General features: G+C 44.6%; 1 protein-coding gene across 1 annotated transcript in view; it reads left to right on the top strand.

The window, feature by feature from the left end:
* The window catches only part of plxdc2b (plexin domain containing 2b), a 615,561-nt gene that overhangs the window by 580,595 nt on the left and 8,735 nt on the right, over positions 1-26,231 (top strand). Inside the window, exon 13 of the mRNA XM_085987831.1 lies at positions 21,215-21,375. Coding sequence (XP_085843957.1) covers positions 21,215-21,375 — 161 coding nt within the window. The remainder of the gene's footprint in view (positions 1-21,214; positions 21,376-26,231) is intronic.

Here is a 26,231-nt window from a genome sequence, read left to right as displayed (position 1 = left end):
AGCATTAAACATTAGCCATGTAGGGGCAGCTTTCTGCATGCATCTAAGCACACATGCACAAAGCTCTTTTTATTACTGACTTCAGTGTGACTTAATGATGCAGAGTTATCAGTATAATTCCAATCTGCTGACTGCACCTAATTCTCCACAGATACCTGTCTGAGACTGCCGTTCAGTAGCTGTAAAGACAAACAGTGGCTGTTCTTTTGTATCATGTGAAAGATGTAGAAATCAAGAACTGCAGCTGTAAGTGAATGGTGAAGGCCTTTCCTAATATATGGTATACCATAAGATTACCAAGAATAATGGCCTTATTTTTATAGTTACAGTATGGTGAATAGAGCTCATTTTATTTTAGTATCTGAAAGGAAGATCAATAGTCAAAGCAGTGACAGAAGGTTAGTTTAAACAGTCTATGGTAATATATCAAATTTATTACACGCGTAAATATTTGTGTATGTATACAGTTATATTTAAGCAGTGTTTTTTTCCTTGGGACATGGTGGCGATTGACAGCTTTCTGTTAACCAAAGGAATTAAGGGATATGGGCCAAAGGTAGGTATGTGGAGCTAGGTCGCAGATCAGCCATGATCTCATTGAATGTGGAGCAGGCTCGAGGGGCTGAATGGCCTACTCCTGTTCCTATGTTCCTACATACGTGAGTGCTGCCGGTGAGGGAAGGCATACGTGAGTGCTGCCGGTGAGGTGAGGGAAGGCATAAAAAGGGAAATTAGAGAAGCGTGCGATAAGAGCACAGCTGTCATCATGGGTGACTTTAATTTACATATTGATTGGACTACCCAAATTAGTAAAAATTCTGAGGAGGAGGAATTCCTGGAATGTTTTCGGGACGGTTATCTGGACCAATATGTCGAGGAGCCGACTCGAGATCAGGCCATTTTAGACTGGGTATTGTGCAATGAGAAGGGACTTATCAGCAATCTTCTTGTGCGAGGCCCCTTGGGTCAGAGCGATCATAATATGATCGAGCTCTCAGTCGAGATGGAGAGTGAGGAAATTGAATCAGAGACTAAGGTCCAGAACTTAAATAAAGGGAATTATGAGGGTATGAGACGGGAATTGGGTAAGATTGATTGGGTGGTGTTTCTGGGGGGATTGACAGTGGATAGACAATGGCAAGCATTCAAAGATAGAATGGAAGAATTCCAGAACATGTTTATACCGGTTTGGCATAAAAATAAACCTAAAAAGGTGACTCAACCGTGGATAACGAGGGAAATTAGGGACAGCATAAAATAAAAAAAAAGGGCATATCAACTGGCAAAAAAAAGCACCAGACCGGAAGATTGGGGGCAGTACAGGATACAGCAAAAGAGGACAAAGGGATTAATCAGGAAGGGGAAAATAGAATACGAAAGTAAACTTGCAGCAAACATAAAGACAGACTGCAAAAGCTTTTATCGGTATATCAGGAGGAAAAGACTGGTAAAATCCCAAGTCGGTCCCTTGCAGTCCGATTCGGGAGAATATATAATGGAGAATAAGGAAATGGCAGACCAATTAAACTCATACTTTGGTTCTGTATTCACAAAGGAGGACACAAATAACCTCCCAGGAATATCGGCAAACATAGGGACTAATGAGAGGGAGGAGCTGACAGAAATTAGTATCTCTAGGGATATGGTGTTGGGTAAGTTGAGGGGACTGAAGGCCGACAAATCCCCGGGGCCTGATAAACTACATCCTAGGGTACTTAAGGAGGTGGCCCTGGAGATAGCAGATGCTCTAAGGATCATCTTCCGGAACTCCATTGACTCGGGAACAGTACCCGTGGATTGGAGGGTAGCTAATGTTACCCCAATATTTAAAAAGGGGGGTAGAGAGAAAGCAGGGAATTATAGACCAGTAAGCCTTACATCGGTTGTGGGCAAAATGCTAGAGTCCATTATTAAGGATAAAATAGCGGAGCACTTGACAAATGGGGAAAGGATCGGACAGAGTCAACATGGATTTACAAAGGGTAAATCGTGTTTGACTAATCTGCTGGAATTTTTTGAGGAAGTAACTGGTAAAATAGATGGGGGAGAGCCAGTGGATGTGGTGTACCTTGACTTCCAGAAAGCCTTCGATAAGGTTCCACACAAAAGATTATCATGCAAAATTAAGGCTCATGGGATTGGGGGCAAAGTATTAACGTGGATAGAGAACTGGCTGGCGGATAGAAAACAGAGAGTTGGAATAAACGGCTCATTTTCGGAGTGGCAGGCAGTGACCAGCGGGGTGCCGCAAGGATCTGTCCTGGGACCCCAGCTGTTCACAATATATATAAATGATCTGGATCAGGGAATTGGATGCAATATTTCCAAATTCGCTGACGACACTAAACTAGGAGGAGGGGTGGGCTCTGATGAGGATGTCAGGAGGCTACAGTGCGATTTGGACAGGTTGGGGGAATGGGCGGATACGTGGCAGATGCACTATAATGTGGATAAATGCGAGGTTATCCACTTTGGGGGTAAAAACAGGAGGGTAGATTATTATCTAAATGGCAATAGATTGGGAGATGGGGAAGTGCAGAGGGACCTGGGTGTTCTTGTGCACCAGTCACTGAAGGAGAGCATGCAGGTGCAACAGGCGATTAAGAAGGCAAATGGTATGTTGGCCTTCATATCAAGGGGGTTCGAGTATAGGAATAGGGATACCTTACTACAGCTGTACAAGGTGCTGGTGAGACCGCATCTGGAGTATTGTGTACAGTTTTGGTCGCCCCATCTGCGGAAGGATGTTCTTGCCATGGAAAGAGTGCAACGGCGATTCACCAGGCTGATACCTGGAATGGCGGGAATGACCTACGAAGAGAGATTAAATAGTTTGGGCTTGTACTCACTGGAGTTTAGAAGATTGAGAGGGGATCTCATCGAAACATATAAAATTATGGCAGGCCTGGACAGGCTGAATTCAGAGAGAATGTTTCCAATGGCCGGGGAGCACAGAACCAGCGGCCACAGTCTAAAAATAGCGGGCAAATCATTTAAAACAGAGATGAGGAAGAATTTCTTCACTCAAAGAGTGGTGAGCCTGTGGAATTCCCTGCCACAGAGGGCTGTGAAGGCTAATTCAATAAATATTTTCAAGAGAGAATTGGATATATTTCTGAAGGCTAAGGGGATTAAGGGTTACGGAGAAAAGGCGGGGACGGGGTACTGAACTGGTAAGATCAGCTATGATCTCAGACGAAGATCAGCCATGATCTCATTGAATGGCGGAGCAGGCTCGAAGGGCCGAATGGCCTACTCCTGTTCCTATCTCTATGTTTCTATGTTTCTATGAGACTGCATTTAGTGCCGATCCCTAGTTGTCCTGAGAATGGGGTGATGGACCTTGTCCTTGATCTATCTTGTCTTCTAATCTACTGTTTTCACATTTGGTGGTGTCCTGCACCTAGGGCCTTGACCCTTCACCTAGAGCCTTGACCCTTCACCTAGGGCCTTGACCCTTCACCTAGGTTTTTCCAATTAAAAAAAGAAACAATGTACAGTCATTACACTATTACTCTAAACATCTCAAAAGTATAACTGGCATATTTGAAATCAAATGATTTAAATTTATATTCAAATCTAAAGCTTTTACTTTTGCAGAAGAAAGTACCCTTGAAGTGGCTTTTGAAGTTTCCCTCAGTCAGAATTGACTTGTTGCTCATCTGATTTTTAGCTGGAAATTATGGTCATGACATCATTGTTCAATGATCTAATAACCATATCGGAAATGTAAACTTTTTTTGTGACATTGTCTGATTTATTGACAATTTAATCAATAAAGAAAGATATGCAGTGTTAGAAAAATTACACCAATCCAATTATAGGTTTGGGCTGCAAAAGGAATGCAAGTAAATCTGTGAAGCTATAAACCAATAATCATAATAGATGGCATTTTAAATAGTGTCACGGGTTCAATAAGGTGAGAACAGCTATGCAAGTGAATAAATCATTCTCCTTCACGGGTGATCCAAACACTCCAGGACATATTTGATCACGGTCATTGACATTGCTGAGTTTAGTTACATTCCCTGGTTAGTGTAAACTTAATGGGCTAGATTTTGCTCTCAAAATAATGGTAAGGTTAATGGTGCTCACCGTTATTTATGTGTAAATGGTGCATCTGCTCCTCGCCGGAAGTTGCTGTATGTTTAAATGGCAACTTCGAAAAGTTGCTGCCCTAGTTGTGCCGCTCCACCGTTAGCTTCGCGAAAATGGCATCTCGTTGTCTGCCTCACCATTGAAATGCATTGAATGGCGTGAAGTTCCTGTATTTGCGCTGTAGATACGAACTAAATTCGGCACAGAAAGTTAAGTCAAGTTATTTGAAATCTAAGTATCCGTTTACAGAAATAAGTGCTAATTACTGCCAATCAACCTCTCTGGCACTGAAAATTAATTATTACATGTGTGGGGTCTCATTCCTTCATGTTTTAATTGTTGGAGGTTTTAAAAATGTTAAATTTAATTTTTTTTTAACTTTTCCTTTGTCATTTTTTACCCTTTATATCTAATCTTTCTTTCCCTCTCTTAATTTCTCTTTCTGTACCTTTTGACATTGAATTCACCCACTCCAATTTACACTTCCTCCTCAGTCCGTGCGCTGTATTTCACGATAGCAAAATACTGCAGATGTTGGAAATCCGAAATAACAACAGAAAATGCTGGATGCGTGCACTGCAATGTTCACTCAGGTCCCAGATGCCCGGTTTCCCTCGCTGCAACGTTATCAGCTTGCACTTTCAGCAACTAAATTTTAAAACCTAAACATGCAAGGGTAAGTTTAACTAACGGCAGACGCCATTAAATGCCTCGCTGCAACAAAATTTGGCCCATTGCCTGCTTCAGGTCTGCTCTTGACACAAAATCACATTTAAGTCACAATAAATTTGACAGTTTGGTGCTGCATGTTCCAATCCACTGGGGACCGAACTGTGATTCGAAAATGTTTTTGCTAATCATGAATATTGTTCAGTGAAAAGACATGTTTAGAGAAAGCTGTTTGTGATCACCCCTCAGGGTTTCATGAATAATTGTTTGTTGTCTGCTGGATGCACCATAGCTGCAAAGTGACCTCACCATTCAAAGCAAAGAATAGGAGCCACAGCGGAACAATAGGGTGAAGATGATGGAGAGGAACTAGCTGTCGAATCAGCAATCTCTCTTCTTCTTAGGCAGTCCCTCGAAACCGAGGATGACTTGCTTCCACATTAAAAATGAGTTCGCAGGTGACTGATGAGTCCAATGCGGGACCTACAGTCTCTGTCACAGGTGGGGCAGACGGTGGTTGAAGGGGCGGGTGGGTGGGGTGCTTGGGTTGACCTGCGCTCCTTGCGCTGCCTGCGCTTGGCTTCCGCTTGCTCCCGGCGAAGAGACTCGAGGTGTTCGGCGCCTTCCCAGATGCTTCTCCTCCACTTTGTGCGGTCTTGGGCCAGGGATTCCCAGGTGTCAGTGGGGATGTTACACTTTTTCAAGGAGGCTTTGAGGGTGTCCTTGAAGCGTTTCCTCTGCCCACCTGGGGCTCTCTTGCCGTGCCGGAGCTCCGAGTAGAGCGCTTGTTTTGGGAGTCTCGTATCGGGCATGCGGACAATGTGACCCGTCCATCAGAGCTGATCGAGTGTGGTCAGAGCTTCGATGATGGGGATGTTGGCCTGAGCAAGAACACTGACATTGGTGCACCTATCCTGCCAATGGATTTGCAGGATCTTGCGGAGGCAGCGTTGGTGGTACCTCTCCAGTGGTTTGAGGTGCCTACTGTACATGGTCCATGATTCTGAGGCATACAGCAGGGCGGGTATCACTGCTGCCCTGTAGACCATGAGCTTAGTGCTGGGTTTAAGGTCCTGGTCTTCAAACACTCTCTTCCTCAGGCGACCGAAGGCTGCACTGGCACACTGAAGGCGGTGTTGGACTTCGTCGTCGACATCTGCCCTTGTTGACAGTAGGCTCCCGAGGTATGGAAAGTGGTCCATGTTGTCCAAGGCCTTGTCATGGATTTTGATAATCGGGGGGCAGCACTGTATGGCGGGGGCAGGTTGGTAGAGGACCTTTGTCTTAAGGATGTTTAGTGTAAGGCCCATGCTCTCGTACGCTTCGGTGAAGGTGTTGACGATGGTTTGGAGTTCGACCTCCGAGCGAGCGCAGACGCAAGCATCGTCTGCATACTGTAATTTGACGACAGAGGATGGGATGACCTTGGATCTGGACTGGAGGCGACGGAGGTTGAACAGTTTCCCGTTTGTTCTGTAAATTAGCTCCACTCCAGTGGGGAGCTTACTGAGGGTGAGATGGAGCATTGCAGCAAGGAAGATTGAGACGAGCGTTGGTGCAATGACACAGCCTTGCTTGACCCCGATTCGTACGTGAATTGGGTCTGTGGTGAAACCGTTGGTCAGGATCACGGCTTGCATGTCGTCATGAAGCAGGCGGAGGATAGTGACAAACTTTTGAGGGCAGCCGAATTTGAGGAGGACACTCCATAATCCCTCACGGTTGACAGTGTCCAAGGCCTTTGTGAGATCAAAGAAGGCTATGTACAGTGGTTGTTGCTGTTCCCTGCATTTCTCTTGTAATTGACGTGCAGTGAAGATCATGTCCATTGTGCCCCTTAGTGGGCGGAATCCGCATTGCGACTCTGGGAGGAGTTCTTCGGCCACTGGGAGAAGGCGATTGAGGAGGATTCTTGCGATGACTTTCCCTGTGGCAGATAGCAGGGAAACTCCTCTGTAATTACCGCAATCGGACTTGTCACCTTTCTTGAAGATGGTCACAATTACGGCGTCTCTGAGATCCCCTGGCATGCTCTCCTCCTTCCAGATAAGAGAAATTAGTTCATGAATTTGCGCCAGTAGTGCTTCTCCGTCATGCTTTAGTGCCTCGGTGGGGATTCCATCTGCTCCTGAGGCCTTGTTGTTCTTCAGTTGTCGGATGGCCTTTTCAACCTCATGCCGGGCTGGGGTTGTGCTGAGATGGTGGCGGGTAGCATGCTGTGGGATGGAGTTGAGGACACTCGTGTCGAAGACAGAGTTGTGGTTAAGGAGATTTTCAAAGTGCTCCTTCCAGCGGGCACTGACTGCCTCTCTGTCCTTGATGAGTACCTCTCCGCAATGCAGCAAGGGAAGACAGATACACCAGGCACTAATTCAAGATGCCTTCCAATGAGTGCCACAGCTGCACCATTTCTTAACTCTGCACTACATCTGTAAAGTAGCAATCCACAAACCACTTTTTCCTTTAATTTCTTCATATACCATTATATTCCTATCTTATGTTGTGCTCCCACTTTATTCCTAATGTCAGCCTTGGCTCAGTAGTAGCACTCTCACTTCTGAGTTTGAAAGTAATGGGTTGCAGCCCCACTCCAAAGACTTGCACATGTAATCTCGGCTGATATTCCAGTGTAGTACTGAGGGGGTGCTGCACTGTTGGAGGTGCCGTCTTTCAGATGAGATGTTAAACCAAGACCCTTTCTGCTCTCTCAGGTGGACATAAAAGATCCCATGGCACTATTCAAAGAAGAGCAGGGGAGCTCCCCTGGTGTCCTGACCAACATTTATCTTTCAACCAATGTCACTAAAACAGATTATCTGATTATTTACATGGAATTATATAGAAATTACAGCACAAACAGGCCATTCGGCCCAACTGAACTATGCCGGTGTTTATACTCCACCCGACCCTCCTCCTATTCTAATTACCTCTTCCCATCCTGCGCCTTTATCCTTCTATTCCTTCTCCCTCATGTATGCAATAAGCCTCCTCTTAAATGAAACAATGTATCAGCTTCAACCACTCCATGTGGCAACGAGTTCCACATTCTCACCACTCTCTGTGAAGAAGTTCCTCCTAAATTCTTTATTTGATCGGTTAGCGGCTCTTTTATTTTAATACCCCTTTATTATGGGCAGACCCACAAGTGGAAACAGTTTCTGCACATCCATCTCTTCATAATTTTAAAGTCCTCTATTAAGTCTCTTCTTAGTCTTCTCTTTTCCAGAGAAAAGAGCCCCAGCCTGCTCAATCTTTCCTGTTAGTTGTGCATCTCAATTCTGGTGACATCCTTGTAAGTCTTTTCTGCCCTTTCTCCAGTGCTTCAGTATCCTTTTTGTAGTAGGGAGACCAACACTACACACAGTATTCAGTGTGGTCTAACTGAAGTTCGAAATAAATTTAACATTACCTCCCTGATTTTGTATTCTATTCCTCTAGAAACCCCAATACTTTGTTTGCACTCTTTATGGCTTTATCAACTTGCATTGCTACTTTGAGATTTATGTATCTGTATTCCCAGATCTTTATGCTCCTCTACCCCATTTAGTTTCTTACCTTATAAGGAATAAGTGGCCTCCTTATTTCTCCTACCAAAATTAACCACCTCATACTTTGCTGTGTGGAATTTCATTTGCCATTTATCTGCCCACTCTGAAACCTGTTTATGTTTTCCTATATTTGGTTGCAGTCCTCCACATTATTAGCTATACTCCAATTTGGTATCATCTGCAAATTTTGACACCACAGTTCCAATTTTTGAGTCTAAATCGTTTATCTATATGGTGAACAACCGTGATTTCAGCACAGATCCCTGTGGGACACCACTTCCTACTATCTGTCCGTCCAAGAAACTTTCCTTAACTCCTACCCTCTGTATTATGTTTTGTAGCCATCTGTCAATCTATTCTACTACCTGGCCTGACTCCACAGGCCCTGATCAATGTCATGAGTCCTTCATGTGGCGCCTTATCAGGGCCTTCTGAAAATCTATGTATACCACATCCACTGCACTGCCCTTGTCTGCACTTTCTGTTATTTCTTCAAATAATTCAATAAGGTTGGTTAAACATGACCTTCCTTTTAGGAATTCATGCTAACTGTTTTATTATATTCGCCATCTCCAGATGTTTTGTTATCCAATCTTTTAGCAAATATTCTAGATTTCAAAACTACTTCATTGACTGTGCAGTTCTTTCTTTCTTTGAATGACATACAAGAGCACTCTGAATCAAGTGCTCCGTCTTTAATTCACCAATTACATGGTGCATTAATATTGTCAGTGTGATTTGCCATGGTGCTCCCCTTTGCTGATTGTAGTTTGTTTCTATTGTATGAAACCTAGGACTAAAAATTGGAAAGCGCTAAAAACCTGCGGGTGCCACCGCGGGCGAGTTAACAGCCGCCAAAATTAATGGTGCTGGCAAGACCAGGATATTGGTGCTAGTTGCTATTTAACATTAGCCCAGCGCTAAACTCACGTTAAAAATAATTTCCAAATGGCAGTTTCAGCTTTTACAGCTGAATTGCCTCCACACCTTAAAAAAAATGGGAAAAGTGCTTCAGCACTAACACAAATGTCTCAGCAAACCAGTGAAGGGGCCCCCAGGATCTCACATGCAACACACCAGCAAGAGAGGTCCTCTACCCTCAGGGGCCAGGAGACCCTCCAGAAAGAATGATGTGGGACCAGATTATCAAGGTCGTCACTGTCAGTCACGACCTGAATCCAGTGCCCAAAGAAGCTTCATGACCTCACCACTGGTCAAGGTCAGTGAATGCATCTTCAATAGCCTACAAACTGCACCACTAGCCTCGCTCAACTCCCCCGCTCCCCCCCCCCCCATGACTCACCTACCAACAATCTGTACCAAACACGAGGCACACCTCCCATTCCTAGCTTCACCTCACCCGCTTGGTGCAGGACATTCTTGGCAGGGGCGTGGCTGAGCCCTTGGCCAGCGGCAGAGATGAAAGGATACAAGATGCTGGTATCCTCATAGGTTACCCTCCTTCTCGCATGCACCTCTTGCTTTCCCCCCCCACCTCACTACAACTCTACCTTTGTACCTTCCTCATTTCACACACCCAAGAAATGCAGCCTGCCCAGCCAGTGGTTGACCAAGAAGAGGGAGAGGGGAGTGAAGAAGAAGAAACACCGTCACTCCATTTCACACTCCCAGCCATCAGCTCCTCAAGGTCGACCTGCAAAGCCATTTGCAGTGTCCCCCACTGAAAGTCAACAGCCTTCCACCATCCATGCTGCAGCCACTGGGGGAGCACTGTGTGATATCACTAGGATAGGCAAAGGCACAAACAAGACAGTCACTACGGGAATGCATAAGGGTGATGAGTTGATTTCTTGATGCCATATTGGATGGATAGATATATAAAGTTGGATTGGAAAGTTTGCTTTGTGGTGGCTTTTATTTCAGCATTGTGGCCAAGAGGACATGGTGATGGTCAGTAACAGAGGGAAGGTAAGGTGTGGGGCTACTGTTGAAAGGCGAATTGGGGTTGTAGTCACTGGTATCGCAGGTGGATGATTCCATTTCGGTTTCCTCCTCTTCCACGTCTTCCTCTTCCCTCTGCGAGCGGAAGCTGTAAATCTGAAATAAAAGCAGAAAATGATGGAAATACTCAGCAGGTCAGGCAACATCTTGACCTGAGACATGAACTGTTTCTCTCTCCATGGATGCAGCCTGACCTGCTGAGTATTTCGAGCATTTTCTGTCTTCTCAGAGACCTTCCTTTACCATGTGAGGCCTTGCAAGCATCCAGCAGCAGCCCCTGCACACTTTAAAATGTTTTAACATGTATTGCACCAAGCCACTACTTCACTACTTAAATAAAATATAAAAAATCGAGTCCAAAAGCTTCAATGCAAATTTACCTGAAAGATGTGTAAGTCCCTTTAAGAAGTGCTGTCAGTATCTCTGTCGGTCTGCTACACGCTCGCTTTTCAAAGCGAACTTAGGGCGCAGCGCTAAACTCAACGCAAAGGTCCAAGTTCGCAGAGTGTGGCATTAAGTTAGTGTGACTTCACGCTCTCCATATTTGCATGTCCAGGGCGAGTGCTGCTATTAGCAGCGCTATGATCCTAACCAAAATGGCGATCACCACGTCCCGCGTCAGAGAAAGGGGTTAGAGCAGTGACCGCTAATTCTTTTTGAGAAAACCGGCGGTAACTCGTGGCGGTAAGTAGCCAAATTTTACCCCCCTAATCTATTACTATTAAATGTTTCCGTTGCAGAAGTAATAACTGTGACAGCCTTGCCGGGAACTTGGTGACCTTAGGCCACCTTATCATGTGCATTGAAAAGGTCCGATATTGAAATTAGATACATCTGGGTTTGTGGTAGCTGCCTGCCCAGCCTGCGTTCTGGCACTGCTGCTGTCACTTGTGCCCATAGACCTGATAGCCTGGACTTGGTGTTGGCTTTCAGAACCAGGCACCTGATGTATGTCAATGCTGCTAGGCACTCCCTCAATATACCCATGGACCTGTCTGAGAGCAGAGCTTTGGATAGTGCTCAGGTATTTGAATCTCTGCCTCAAAGACGTTGCTCTGTTATCTCCCAACATGTTTAAGCTGTTGAAGCTTTGAGCCCCAAGGCTTCTTTCACAGCAGTGTGAGAATTCATGAGAGATGATTCCACTATGCCTTTGCTACCAACAGCTGTAGTACAGATGCCATCGGAAGTGCCATGTGCTCCGTGGCAGGCTGTAGTGCAAACAACTGTTTGTGACTCACAGATCCAGGTAGTGGACAACTCCATTCTTCTCCCAGACCTTGCAATGTATTTTTCATGGACGCAAGTAAATCACGTTGACAGTCCTACTGAGACAGTAATCAACTATTATTAACGGGCTCTGTGAGTTCTGAATCCCTAGGCACTGCAGTAAACAAGTTATTTGTAAAGGCGCTTATGATTCTTAGTTCCACCGAATGATCAAGGGCAATCTCCCCAGAGAGAGAAAACTTTATCCCATTCATTCTGCAAAATGTAAGATATGATATAGTGATCTGAAATTTAGTATCTTACACTTAGCAATTCATTCTGACTCATTAAATATATGAGCGATTGCCCGGGAATTTCCTCGGAGCTGCTCCCATTTCGACGCTATAACTTTAATGGATGTGTAGTGGAAACACTATTTCTGCCACAATTCCAGCAAAGCGGCAGCAGAGCAGGTGCGGCGGCACTGAGGAAATTCCTGGGCATTGCATTATTTCTTGTTATGTACAATTTTATTAAAGTATTAGTGATATTGGGGTATCTTTGGTAGGAATAACATTTATTGCAAAGTTTGACACTAGTTTACAAGATCGCAGCAGGCACCTTCATCAAGTGAGTAACAATTTATTGCAGAATGCAAAAACCTAAAGATTTATTTACAATTGCAGTTCTGTCAAGCGGCATGAAATTCAAACATTATCATTAGTAACTTTCTCTTTGTGAATGGGGAAATAAATTAAAAGGTAATGTTTAATTTAAAATACAAATCAAAAGAATTGTATAAAAAATAAACCATTATTTATGTTGCTGTGACAGGATACGGTGTTTGAATGTATTTTTGCATCATTTACTTTGCAAAGACATTTATTCCAGAGATATGAACAATACTTTTGCTCGTCAATGGAATGATAATTTAAACCGGTGAAGAATCAAAACCTACCAAACTGAATTATTTTTCAGGAGTGAGGAGTGGTAGCATTGCTGTCTCTGAATTGGAAGTTTATGGGTTTGATCCCCATTCCAGGCAGCTCCAGTGAACGGAGACTGGATTTTTCCAACCTCGGCGGGTCCGTGGCGGGCGACATCCATGGCATCTGGGGACCTCGTATCTGTCGTGACCCCGGCCTCCAACAAGATTTTCCGTTGATGGGATTGTTAAGCCCGCCCTGCGAGGTTCCCGGCCAATTAATAGGAAGTAGGTCTGATGACGTCATTTGATGACACGTCATTGGCTGGTTTCCTTAAAGGGGCCATGTCCAAATTGATTTTGACAGTTCTGCTGTCGGTGTTCTGCAGCATTCAGGTGCTGCAAACACTGACAAGCACAACACAAAGGTGCATGACTGCACCCAGGCTCTCGCATGACTCCTTCCATATGCTTATGGAGAGAGTCACAGCATGCAGGCAGGTTCTCTTCCCTTCCAATGGGCAGAAGAGACCTCTCTAGGCGACCAACGCAGCCTGGTTGCACATTGCACAGGAGGGCACAAGCAGGGATGTCGTCAGGAGGACCAGGCTGCAGTGGCGCAAACCTTTCAATGATCTCAATAGATCACGAAACGTTACTGCAAAGCCACACTCAAACTCACCCTACTGTGCCACTCATCACATCCCCATCACTCTGCCTTCCCTACCCTACACCTGCACATCTTTAATCACATCAACTTACTTTGCACCTCCACCCATCCCTCTCTATCTACATTATCACTTCCCCATCTCACTAGCCACCCCTCACACTCACCCTCATCCTACTGCAAGCATATCAACTAACAACACACAAGGGTAGGCACATGGGTGGTTTAGCCAATGTTCATGTGAAGTTTCTGGTAATGTGCTGTCAAACATTGAAATCTTTATTTTCAACACTTTGCGTTCTTGGACAGATTTGTGTGCACCTTTGGAAGTGGCTTAGTGAGTTACAGTGAATGGTGAGACATAACGGTACCCCCCCCCCCTCAATGGTGATGAGTGAGAAAGGAATGCCTTGGACATTGTAGGGATGCTTTATGGTGCTGGTGTGGGGCGGTGCCAACCTGGTGCATCATGTGGCAGTGAGGGTGTACAGTGTTAAAAGAAGTAAATCTGGAGATGATGAGGCCATCACTGGTGTCCTGGGCAGCAATGTGCATGGGTGATGATGCCCTCTGTCCTGTGCAGCATCAGTTGATTGCGGAGAAGGTTGGTGTGGATGTTGGTGCTGCTAGTGTTGGGGCTGATTGTGTTCGGATTCTGAGAACCAAAATGAGATTTTTTCAAGGGCTGAAGCTGATGGAATAGATGGCAAGCGAGGTTCAGATGACAGAAGTAATCTGTCAGTGTTGAGATAGGTTGTTCCAAGGAGGTGACAGTGGATAGAGAGATTACTGCAAACACTTCAAAAGTGCATAAAGCTCAAAAGTGGGTTCTAAATCATTAATGCTCCAGCTTCTAAGTTTCGGAAATGAACAGCTGTGAAATGGTAGGTTTTATACCACTTGCAGCTTTCCCCTATTCACAGCAATCCACAGTCATTGAGAACCCGACACACTTACCTGACGTGATAGCCGCTCTCCGGGAACCTCGTTGAAAACCTTGTAAAATGGTAAGTACATGGGAAAATGGTTCTTAACTACCTTTAAACAAGCTTATAACTATCTAAATTGGTTGACCCGCCGCTTGGTGTCAGGTCTGTTCAGGGATGACGAATCTGACACTTGGAAAGCTGACAAGGAGGCAAGTTTACAGCGGGTAACCGACCTGCTGTCAATCTGTGATTTTGACAGCGGACCCGCCTCCAAACCCGCACTCTTGAGCACCGGTAAAATTCAGCCCCCAGTCTCTGAATACTGTGTTGCTGTCCAACAAGATACTCGTGTCCAATAGAAGCGGAGTGGCCCTGACCCCACCATAGCCCCAGCAAGCAGAGACCAAAGCTCCAGCCTTTGAATACTGGGCTGAATCTCCAGCTGGGTACTGGCGCCCAGTGGGAGTGTAGGGAGGTGGGTGGTGGGGATGCAGAGTTGGGTCACCAATGGTATTTCCCTCTCATCCACCTCTGTTACCGCCACTTTCCAAGGCTGCCATGGGGCACGTGATGGTAGTCTCCAGGAAGCCGTGGTAATAGCCCTGATGTTCTCCCCTCCCCGAGTAACCAGAGGGCCTTGAAGTGGCCTCCTTGCTTTCCATTCTGGCGGCCACTTACTGCTGAAACCTATAAACCAGCCACTGTGCCGTCATTCGGGGTGCTTCTACCCCTTTAGCTCTCCTTTCCTGTTTTGTTTATATTTAGGATTGTTTGATGCCAGGGAAATCTTTAGCAGCAGATTGCAAAGAGCCTGTATGAGGGACATGAGCAAGTACAGATGAGAGGCTGTGCTGTATACAGATTACAATTCTACCACGCATAACATTAACTGTTGTTTTTTTTGTTTACTCTGATTCACCATTTGGTTTATCTTTAACATGAGCCAGGTTAATTGCGGCTTGCGCTACTCTCTTTTCCCAAATGTGTGTTTGCTGAATGATCCAGTTTTTTTTAATGGTTCCCTCATTATTATGACCAGCTGACAGTTGGTGTAATTAACGTTGCTGTTTCTAGCTGAATAACACGGGAAATATCTCACGGTGCTATTAACAGCCACAGGCCAATAACTGATCTATTCATTTAGCTTAAGTAATACTGGGTGGAAAAAAATCAATAGTGCAAAATTAGTCACCCAGAATGCTATGGCACAAATGCAGCTAAGTACACCAGAAAATAGATTTAATGTAGTTTTCCAGCGTGGATCTAATTTGTACTGCAGTTCCACAGGGAAAATTCGGCAGTTGCTTATATAAAATGTAGAAACAACATTTTAAAAATCTATTCAACTTAAACTATGTTTATTAGAGTTTGAATAGTTCAATAAAACCTACATTAAACAGAATTAAGTTTCAATCAAACAACGTTAAAAAGCGCTCATTTTAAACAAATCCATTAGATAATTAGATTTAAAGCAGCATGGGCTTACTGAGTGGATATGTAAACAGTGCAAAGATTAGTCAGTATCTCCAATGCATCAATATCTACATGCAGTCCAATCAAAATAAGATAATGCAATTTGTACATGATATGTTACCTCGAGTGAAATCTAGTATTGTTGTAGCTCAAATCAGTTAGTGCAAGGGGATATCAGGTTAAATCATTTGATTCTACATTGGGAGCCCCTTGTGTAATACCCTGCAGAACTAGGTCGAGCAAAAAATAAAGCAAACCACCATCCCCGCCCCTCCCCCCCCCCCCCCCACACCTTTCCCAAAATGGAGAAATTCCCTTTGTGTTTCAAGAATTTGGGAATTCAGGTGACACTGATAAACCACTTAAGCATCACTCTCTCAGTTTGACATACTCTGAATTTATTTTGTCACCTTTGATATGTTACTGACTTGCAGCACACCAACACTTCTTCTTACTGTGCAGCAACACCATGGCCTGTATTTTCCGATCCCTACGGGTCTGTACGACACCCGTAGGGACATCAGAAATGCCGGTTTCAGGCATGCGGAGCGCATGCACTGAAAACCGTCATTTCCGATCTGTCAAGAATTCTCTTGACAGATCCTCCGCCTGCCCTGGAGAAGGGCCTCTGCGGGTGGAGAGTTCCACTTTCTGCAGAAACTCCACCCACTGAAATCACTTAAAAATCTTATGCATGGTAAAAGCAGGCGAATGGCCTGCTTTTACCAGCATAAGAGTTGTAATTAAAAAAAAAATTTCACTCATTTATAATTTAAAAATACTTTTTAAAAAGGTAAGTTTATTTTTAGCCCTGTAAAAAAATATTAATTTTTTTTTCAAAAAATTGAATTTTTGTTTAAAATATTTAATTTAATGGCCCAGAAATTTGGGTCGGGGGCTTCCCGTGGGTGCAAGCCCCCGACCTGCACTTACCTAGCGCGCCGGCCGTTTAGCTGTGGGCCCCCGTGGGATTCCGATCCTGGGCCTTCTCCAACTGCCGGCGCGCAGTGCTTGCGTATCCCAGGGGCGCAGTTAGTTCGATGCGTCCCCTGGGATCACGTGGGCCATGGAGAGCCAATGCTTCATTCATAAGTTTGATAGGAAGAGCTGTCGAACCTATAAATACTATAAGCCCCAAAACATCACTAAAACGTCAAATAATTTTTTTTTAAAACATCACATTTTTAAAATAACTATAAATTACATGATATAACTATTTTAAACAATAATTTAAATTTTTGAAAAAATTAATTACTTTTTCTAACGGGGCTAAAAATAAACTTACCTTTCTTTAAAGTATTTAAAAATAATAAACCTGTGGAAAAAATGTTTTAATTTTAATTAATTCACCACTTACCTTGTTAAAAGCAGGCCTTGCGCCTGCTTTTTAAAAGTGTATCTCCTGGAGGCTTACCCTCCCGGAGAAACCTGCAAAAAAAACGTAAGTTCGATGTGCACACGCTGCCTCTCCGGCGCACGCGTTCCACCTGTCAACCCCTTCTTTCAAGGGAACGGAAGTGCCGGTTTCCCGCGCATGCGCAGTGCATGCACGAAACCGGCACTTTCGTTGGGCCTACCAGTGAGTACCCAGTGCGTACTCACGCGTTGGGACCCGAATTTCTGGGCCAATGTAATTTTAATTCATTTTAGAAACGTGATGGTTTTTAAAAAATTTATTTAATCTTTTTTCAGTTATCCCCATTCGTACTTTTGACAGGTCTGTCTGTCAAAAGTATGAAGGGGGGTTCCCTTCTCCCATTGGCTCACCTGGCCCACGTGGTCCCAGAGACACTTGCGAATTGCCTGCGCCCCTGGGATACCTGGGCCCTGCGCATTTCGACTGTGGAGAGGCCCTGGATCGGAAATGGCCGCACCTCAGGAGCCCTCAGGTAAGGGCGTAGATTTTTTTCCGATCGGAGGCATCCGCACGCAGGAAGCCTCCTATTGGAAATTACGGGCCCATGTTTCAGAGAAGACAGAAAATGTTGATAGCAAACCTTTATATTATGAAATTATCACAAGGGAAATAAAAATCTGACTTGTCTTATTTTTAATGCAATTTTTATATTATGAGTGAGTGGGAATATGGTATTGAGATAGAGGATCAGCCATGATCATATTGAATGGCGGAGCAGGCTCGAGGGGCCGAATGGCCTACTCCTGCTCCTATTTTTTTCCATGTTTCTAACAATTTGCATTATATTCAAAGGGGAAAGATATTGACATTGTTGCACCCACATTTTGGGCCTAAAATTGAAAATTGGGGGGATGAATCTCCCTTGCCCGATCTCCCCAGGAAATGTGTCAACCGTCATATTGGGCTGAGCTGCCTGTAAGCAGTGGGACCTCATTAAAATATTAAAATAAGAATCCTTTGCCTGTTGAAGGATAATTAAAGGGATCCTTAGCTGCACTCAGGTAAGTCTCTGGTTCGTCTTTTTAGGCTTGTAGGCCTCTTTTTGGCTATTGTGGTTGCCAAAGCTGTTTGAAGACAAAGAACAATTGACTTTTAGGAGCTTCAGTACTATCTCTGCGCAAGAGCTTCTGCTCATTGTTGGCGTTGCTCAGGCTTTCATTGGGGCTGGAGGAGGAGGAGGAGGAACAGCAGCAAGGCAGAGAGCAGAGATCCTCGGCTACTGGTAGAAGAGTGTGAAGGAGGGGAGGGCGCAGGAGGCCTTGCACCACGTGGGTCTTCAACAGTAGATTGTCCGACATCAGCTTCAGTGAAGAACAGGCTCCACTTCACCAGGGAGGCTGTTGCAGACCTTTGTCACCTGCTGCAGCACCAACTGCAGCCCAGCATCCGGTCATGCACACTGCTGCCTGAGGCTGTAAATGGCTCTCAATTCATATGCCTCTGGGGCATTCCAGGCTGCAACGGGTGACACAAGCAACATCAGCCAATTTGCATCAAACAGGCAAGCAGGTCACAGATGTCCTCTTAGAAAAGCACAACCAATTTATCACCTTTCAATTGGATGCAGCTAAACCAGAGGAAAAAGCTCTGAGTATCACCAGAATTGCATTGCACACAGATTTCCCTCTATGTGAAGACCCTGAACTATTCAGCAACAAGAAAGGCTTCCACTCCTTGAATGTGCAGCTGATGTGTGACCCCAGGCAGTCGATCATGTAGGTCTGTGCCTGGTTTCCTGACAGAAGTCGTAATGCATTTATCCTACGTCAGTCCTTCAACCATCCTGTATTCCACCATCTGGTGTCAGGCTGGCTATTAGGTGACGAGGGATATCCTGTCAGGAACCTGAGCACTGACGCTGAAAAGTGCTATAATGAAAGCCATGCTCTGTTAGAACAAACAACTGGCATTCTAAATCAGAGGTTCCACTATCTGGATAAGTCTGATGACATCCTTCAGTACAGCCCTGAGAGAGTCTTCAGATACATCATGGTATGCTGCATTTTCAGGAAGACGAAATGGATGACCAGGAAGCCGAGGACGAACAGAAAGAGCAAGGGCCAGCAATGCTACTGGCTGCCAGAGCTCTATGGCAGGAAAAGAAACAAAGGCTGTGCAATTTTGATTTTTTAATCATAATTGATTTTTTAAAGCTGGATCATCATTAAGTACTGCTGTGTAAGTAGTATGTTAATGAGCACGGCCATCGAGCTTTTGCATTACCCAGGAATTACTAAGACGAGCACAATGTACACCCTGCAAGCTTTTGTAAGACAAAGCTTTTTTTTAAATGAGCCAGCCATTAAAGGTGATGACCATGTCTATGAGTTTGCTTTCTTTGGCACCTGTCTAATAAGAATCTTAAAACGTTAACCCATTGCTCTTCAAAGAATTCATAATTTGGTCAGATGTAGTTCAAAAGCTGCTGGAGTATACAAAGTTTCACAGCCAGAAGATAATTTATGTTGCTGTTTAACAGTAATATATATTTGCACTAACGGAATTATATTACAACGCAGCATGGAGCTCATGTAATCACATATTGACAGAGATCTCTGCTCTCCTCCATATAGTGGAGCCACCAGAACAATTTCAATCACAACTGACACCTCTAATAATGCAACACTCCCTAAGTACCGTACTGGAGTATTAAACTAGATTAGGAGCTCAAACCGGCAATGTTCTGACCCAGAAGCAATATTGCTACCAGCTGGACCAAACACCTGGGCCTAGAAATTCAGTTGGCGCCGCACCAGGGCTTTAGCGCCGGAACGTTAGCGCCGGCGCTAAGTCCCCCTGCGCGCGCCAAAAATTCAGTAGCGCCGCGCCCAAACGGCTGCCGGCGCTACTGAAGGGTGTTTGCGCCTGAAAATGGGCGCTACCTGCCGCATTGCGGCGCTATACCGGCGCTGCGGCGCCCGATGCGGTGCGGCAGGCTCGGGAAGTGCAGGCCTCCTCCTTCAGTTAAGGAGGAGCTGCCTGCACCCGCCCGCTGGCCAGTAAAATCTTCACAAAAATGAGCCCGGCACCTCGGGGAAGTGCCGGGCTCGCAGCCCAGAAGCATCTGTTCCGCGGGGGGGGGTGAAGGAGTCCGGGGAGGGAGGTGCGGGCAGGCGGCCGGCGGGAAAGCGGCCGGCCGCCGCGCGACCTTAATGCGCCGGCGCAAACTCCTGTAAGACTCGGTTGCCAGAGTCTTAGTTGCGGCTGCCACGGGCGAGGCGGCCGCAACTCAATTTCGGCGCTGGGGCCCGTCACCACGGCAACCGGGACGCTGCGCACACCGATGACGTCATCGGTGCCGGCGCAGCGCAACCGGTCTACCGCCGATGGTAGGGCCCCAGGGAATTTCTGAACTGGCTGTAAGTCCAGCGCAATGACCTCTAGCGCCGCAAAATGGGCGCAAAGCCCACTCAATTTCTAGGCCCTGGTGCTTCAAGGAATCATCGAATGCTCATAGCTTTTCAACATGTATGGATGAAATTAGTCATTGATCTGCAAAAGATGTTGCATGATTCATAAATGAAATTCAACGCAGGGCATGCCATGTGAACTAGATCATTGCGTCTATTTGCCTGAGCCACCTTCCAGTAATGATTATATTCAAAAACAGTTAACAAGATGGCTTGGTGCCAGTCTTTAATGAAGCCCTTTGTTAAATTGATGATGCCATAAAAATAATTTCCTCTTGTAAATTATGTCACACAATGTTTTACTCCATTTGCTTGACCCTAATGTTTGGAACCATTGTAAATCAGTGATAAAGTCTTTAATAAAAACAGAAAATGCTGGAAATACTCAGCAGGCCAGGCAGCATCTGTGGAGAGAGAAACAGAGTTAACGTTTCAGGTCGATCATCGACCTGAAATGTTAACTCTGATCGACCTAAAACGTTAACTCTGTTTCTCTCTCCACAGATGCTGCCTGACGTGCTGAGTATTTCCAGCATTTTCTGTTTTTATTTCAGATTTCCAGTATCCGCAGTATTTTGCTTTTGATAAAGTTTTTAATATTATTTTGATAGCTGGAGCAGCCAGAATTACCTGAAATTCAAATATGACTAACGCTTTACCAAATTTAATCTCTGAAGATGAAATATCACAGATGTTATCAGTCTTCTGTCAACCCACAGGGACAGTGTGTATCAAACCTGTCAGGCCGCATTAACAATTACACTCGAGTAGTTTTTAGGTTTACTACTTGAGGGCAGTGGAATTCCAGAATGTGTGTTATTTTTAAACTTATCTATGCTACATCCTGGTCACGTGTTTTAGTAGAAGTTGTTAAAATGTCACATTTTTCTTCTTCTTCTTCTTCCAGCTTCTACAGCTGACAGCACTGCAGAGAAGAAAGGTAACTCAGTCCACACTGGCTTGATTGTGGGGATCCTCCTGGTTATCATCATTGTTGTAGCAGCAGTCCTTGTGACATTTTATATGTACCACCATCCAACATCAGCAGCAAGTCTCTTCTTCATTGAGGTATACCCGGGTGATGTCATCCAAAATTTGTTAACACTAGGGAACCAAAACTCATGAGTTTAAGAAGTTGTATCAAACCACTTTTTTCTCAAGTCTGCTTTTATCAAAATGAGTGTCGGCAGAATTTCAGTCCCTAATTGCTTTTATACATGTAGCGCTTTGTATGGCTAACCTTTGATAATGAAACCACTCCAGACAATTAAACAGGCACCTTTAACAAAACTTACAGCAAAGCTCACATGAGATCCTGGGTGAGAAGATTTACCTCAGGGTGAATATATAAACCAGATTGTCATTACCAGCAACCTTCCCTGTTAGCTGTTGAAATTGGGGTTAACAAAGATAACAGACACCTAAAAACTGTAGTCTAGCTCGTCCTCCTCTGTTTCTAATTATTTCTTTGTAATTTATGCTGTGGCTTTACTTGCAAAGACCATCTGAGAGTGATTTGAGCTGCAGCAGTGATCCATGACCAGCTCTATACCACTTTGAAATGGGGGGAGAAAAGCACAGCACTGCACGTGCATCTTTACATACATTATAGTATTCTGGTTACTGGATAATTGAGAATAGCACATTATCCTGTCATCTTTTTCCTGACAATATACTGCCCGCAATATCTTTAAACCTTAATTTTAGAGTTTATACTGCAGCTTTTCCTCTACCCCCACCCCCAACCTCCCTCGACCCAGCACTAGGAGCAGTGTATCAAAAGTGCATTGCTCCAGTCCAGACCCAGGATCACCAGTATTGTGTGTTCCAGGCCATTTAAATGATTGGGTGCAGGCCCAGTGCAAGACTGCCTCTTGGAAAGGCACAGAGCCAGCAGGAGGTGCAGGAAAATCATGGCCTGCAACGTAAATGTGGTCACAGTGATTAGGACCTTCTGGATGCCAATGGAAATCGATTACCTGCAGGTCCTGAATTGATCTGTTGATCCTGGGGGAGTTGGGGGTGAATAATTGTAGAGAAGGACTGCTGGTATTCTCCAGCCTGCCCCTGCACTGTTGTTCAGAGAATGAGACGGGAGGCTGAGAACACCACTTCCCGCTATACAGTATAAGGTGCAGGCAGAGCTCTGCATCCGCAGGAAAACCCTATTTAAAAAGTTCTGGGGTGAGGTGGTTCCTTGAGAAGGACGGAGCTCTGTGGCTTCATATGTCCGAGGAGTTCTCACTTGGACCTGAGAATGCGAATTGGAACCAAGCAGTGTAAAGAAAACACTGCCTGTTTGGCTGGGACCGATTCTGTCGTCTTAGACTTGTACACACAGTATAAACACACCTTGAATCCAAGCAACATGAAAGCTTCCAGGTTTACTGTTCCAGTAAATATGCATAGGTAAGGCTTCTGTAAAGTATTTTCTAATTAGAAACCAACATTTTGACTGCTCAGTCAGCTGTGATTAAACTGCATCAACCAAATGCAAATGTCAGCAGATCGGGAGTAGCTTCAGAAAGACAAACATCTGTTCACTTTAATTGATCCATTAAATACATTCCAAAGAAAACAGATGGAAAATCAAAGAGATAAAACTATTCTATGTCAAACTGCTGAAATATTGGTCTGTAGAGGCCTGAATGGTGTATTTGACTTTCCTCAACATCATTCGGTAATTGTGTCTTACATACACAATGAAATAAGTCAGCTCTTTCCTAATGGTTTCCTTTGAAAAATGAATGGCAAGCACATTCTACCTATAAATGCACAATGGAGAAAAGTCAAACATTCCGACAATTTCTATTCACAGGGAAGATCTTTATAGCTCACTAGTGTTAAAGCTAATTGGTGAGCTATAAAGGTTTTCCTCATGAGTGAAATAAGTTTTGTTTTCCACTGTTCCACTTTGATTTATTCTGTTTACAGAAGACATCTGTAAGAACTGTTAGGATTCAAAGCAGATTTAAAATGACCTTTTTCAAATAAATTTCACACAGACATAGCAAAACATGGAGGTCATTTTAATACATCCATTACATCATGCAATGTACTGGTATTCTTCTCCTTGCTCCAGGAGGGACAATTTTTAATCTGCCTGACTGAAACTGTTAGGTGGTTAAAATCACCTGGGGGCTTTCCTGCTCTCTTCCCACAGGCTCTGAGCAAGCAAGAAGGACACCCGCTGGTGACTGGTGGGGTCCTTCTTTAAATATGGAGATCTGGCTTCGATGACCTCATCGGGGCCCGACTGCTATTTTAGCCAGGGTCCTGAGTGGGGAAGCCAGTCATTGAAACCATAATCTGGTCTTGGTGGTTGAAATGTAATCAGCATATGAACTAGCTCTGCCTCTCAATGATTAAGTTGGGAAACAAAGATGACTGGCGCGTTGGTCCAGACCATCTGTCTGCAGTTGCCAAAGAAGCATTGGACTCTACGTTTGCCACTTAAGATTATACACATATCAATATTATTAATAAAAATGGTTTCTGTCCATCACATTGCACTTCCTATGTCACAATTCACTGTTGCACTTCATTTAAGCAAATTTCTTCCAGCTAATTGGCTGATATGCAAATTTCTTCCAACAATCTTTAGCAAAAATAAGATAGATAGTCATCTGGAATGTACAGAGAAATTTACCCACCAGCAGAAGATTCCTTATTAACATAGGAATCAGAGGGCTTTCAATATTCCTTTCAGCCCTCAACCTTGATCCACCATTCTATTAGATCATTGCTAATCTCGACCTAAACTTCATTTACCCGCCTTTGCTCCATATCTCTTCATATACTTACCTAACAAAAATCTATCAATCTTGGTCTTGAAAATTTCAGTTAACTCCGTATCCACAGCCTTTTGGGAGAGAGCGTTCCAGATTTCCACTACCCTTTGTATGAAAAAGTGCTCCCTGATTTCACTCCCCACAGGCCTAGCTATAATTTTAAGATTGTACCCCTCTTGTTTTGGATTACCCCAACAGAGGAAATAGTTTCTCTCTCTCTCTCCACTCTATCGAAACCCATTATCATTTTAAACATCTTGATTAGATCACAGCTCAACCTTCTAAATTCAAGGCAATACAAACCAAGTTTGTGCAACCTGTTGTCATAATTTAACCCTTTAAGCCCTGATATTCTGGTGAATCCACACTGCACTCTCCAAGGCCAGTGTATCTTTCCTGAGGTGCAGTGGACAAAACTGAATGCTGTCCTCCAAATGGGGTCTGACCAAAGCTCTGCACAACTGAAGCATCACTTCCTCACTTTTATATTCCAGACCCCTTGAGATAAAGGCCAACATTCCATTTCTCTCTTTGTACCTGTGCACAAGCTTTTAGTGATTTGTGTACATAGACACCTAAATCCCATTGCTCCTACACAGCTGCTAGTCTCTCGCCATTGGGAAAATATTCCGATTCATCTTTCTTGGATCCAAAGTGGATAACCTCACACTTCCCCATACTGAACTTCATCTACCATAGTTTTGCACACTCACGCAGTCAGTCTATAATTAATAAATAAGTCATTAATATATATGGTGAAAAGCTGAGGCCCAGCTCCCTGGGGAATCCCACATGTATCGTCCCGCCAATCAGAGACTGTTCCCTTTATCCCGATGGCCTGTCTCCTACCTCCCAACCAACGTTAGGAGGTTACTTCCTATTCCGTGTGCTGTCACGGGGGGGCTCGCATCCCAGCATAGGTGCCAGTGTGTACATGCTCCTGGCCTTGACCACTGATCTCGCTGATATCTGGAGAGTTGGGAAGGGGCCATGAGGGGCTATGGGAAAAGAGCAGGGGAGTGGGACTAATTGGGTAGCTCTTTCAAAGAGCCGGCACAGACACAATGCTCTCGAGTCAGTACAAAGAAGGTTCACTCGGTTAATCCCGGGGATGAGGGGGTGGTCATATGAGGAGAGGTTGAGTAGATTGGGACTCTACTCATTGGAGTTCAGAAGAATGAGAGGCGATCTTATTGAAACATATAAGATTGTGAAGGGGCTTGATCAGGTGGATGCGGTGAGGATGTTCCCAATGATGGGTGAAACTAGAACTAGGGGGCATAATCTTAAAATAAGGGGCTGCTCATTCAAAACTGAGATGAGGAGAAACTTCTTCACTCAGAGGGTGGTAGGTTTGTGGAATTTGCTGCCCCAGAAAGCTGTGGAAGCTACATCATTAAATAAATTTAAAACAGAAATAGATAGTTTCCTAGAAGTAAAGGGAATTAAGGGTTACGGGGAGCGGGCAGGAAATTGGACATGAGTCTGGGTTCGGAATGGTCATGGCCCTGTGGGTAGTGGAGCGGGCCCAGGGGCCGTGTAGCCTTGTTCTGCTCCTACTGTGTTCTAATTCTGTTAGATTTCAGGAGATGGTTTTATTCCTGTTCCTGGCTGGGGTGGAGATCGCCTTTACAGAAGTTAAGTACTGTAGAAAATATAGGGACAGAGTGATCTCCTGGAAGAATTTCGATCGCCTAGATGGGTCGGAGAGGAATTTCCAGGATTTTTTTCTCCCAAATTGGCCATTGGGTCTTTATCTGGTTTTTCGCCTCTCCCGGGAGATCACATGGGTTCGGGTGGATGCAGAGTGATAGAAGATTTGAGGTTAGGATCAGATCAGCCATGATCTTATTGAATGGTGGAGCAGGCTCGAGGGGCCAATTGGCCTACTCCTGCTCCTATTTCTTATGTTCTTATGTTCTTACAATGGGCCAAATGGCCTCTTACTGTGCTGTAAGATGCTATGATTATAAGAGGAACATTTTCGCCTGGCCCTCTTGCACATCAGTTTCAGCACGACGGTTGTTGCCAATTTATACCCCTATAACTCAATTCCACACGTATTAGTGTCTTTGATCTCAGCTAGGTTGATAATAAAGGGACTACAGTTGACCTCTGAGCCCCTGGTCTGGG

Source organism: Somniosus microcephalus, chromosome 5, assembly GCF_052327205.1.
Source record: "Somniosus microcephalus isolate GS21.2 chromosome 5, FLI_Smic_1.0, whole genome shotgun sequence".
In the NCBI taxonomy this organism is placed as follows: Eukaryota; Metazoa; Chordata; class Chondrichthyes; order Squaliformes; family Somniosidae; genus Somniosus; species Somniosus microcephalus.
Note: the sequence above shows the minus strand (reverse complement) of the source record. Positions and strands in the feature narration are given on the sequence as shown.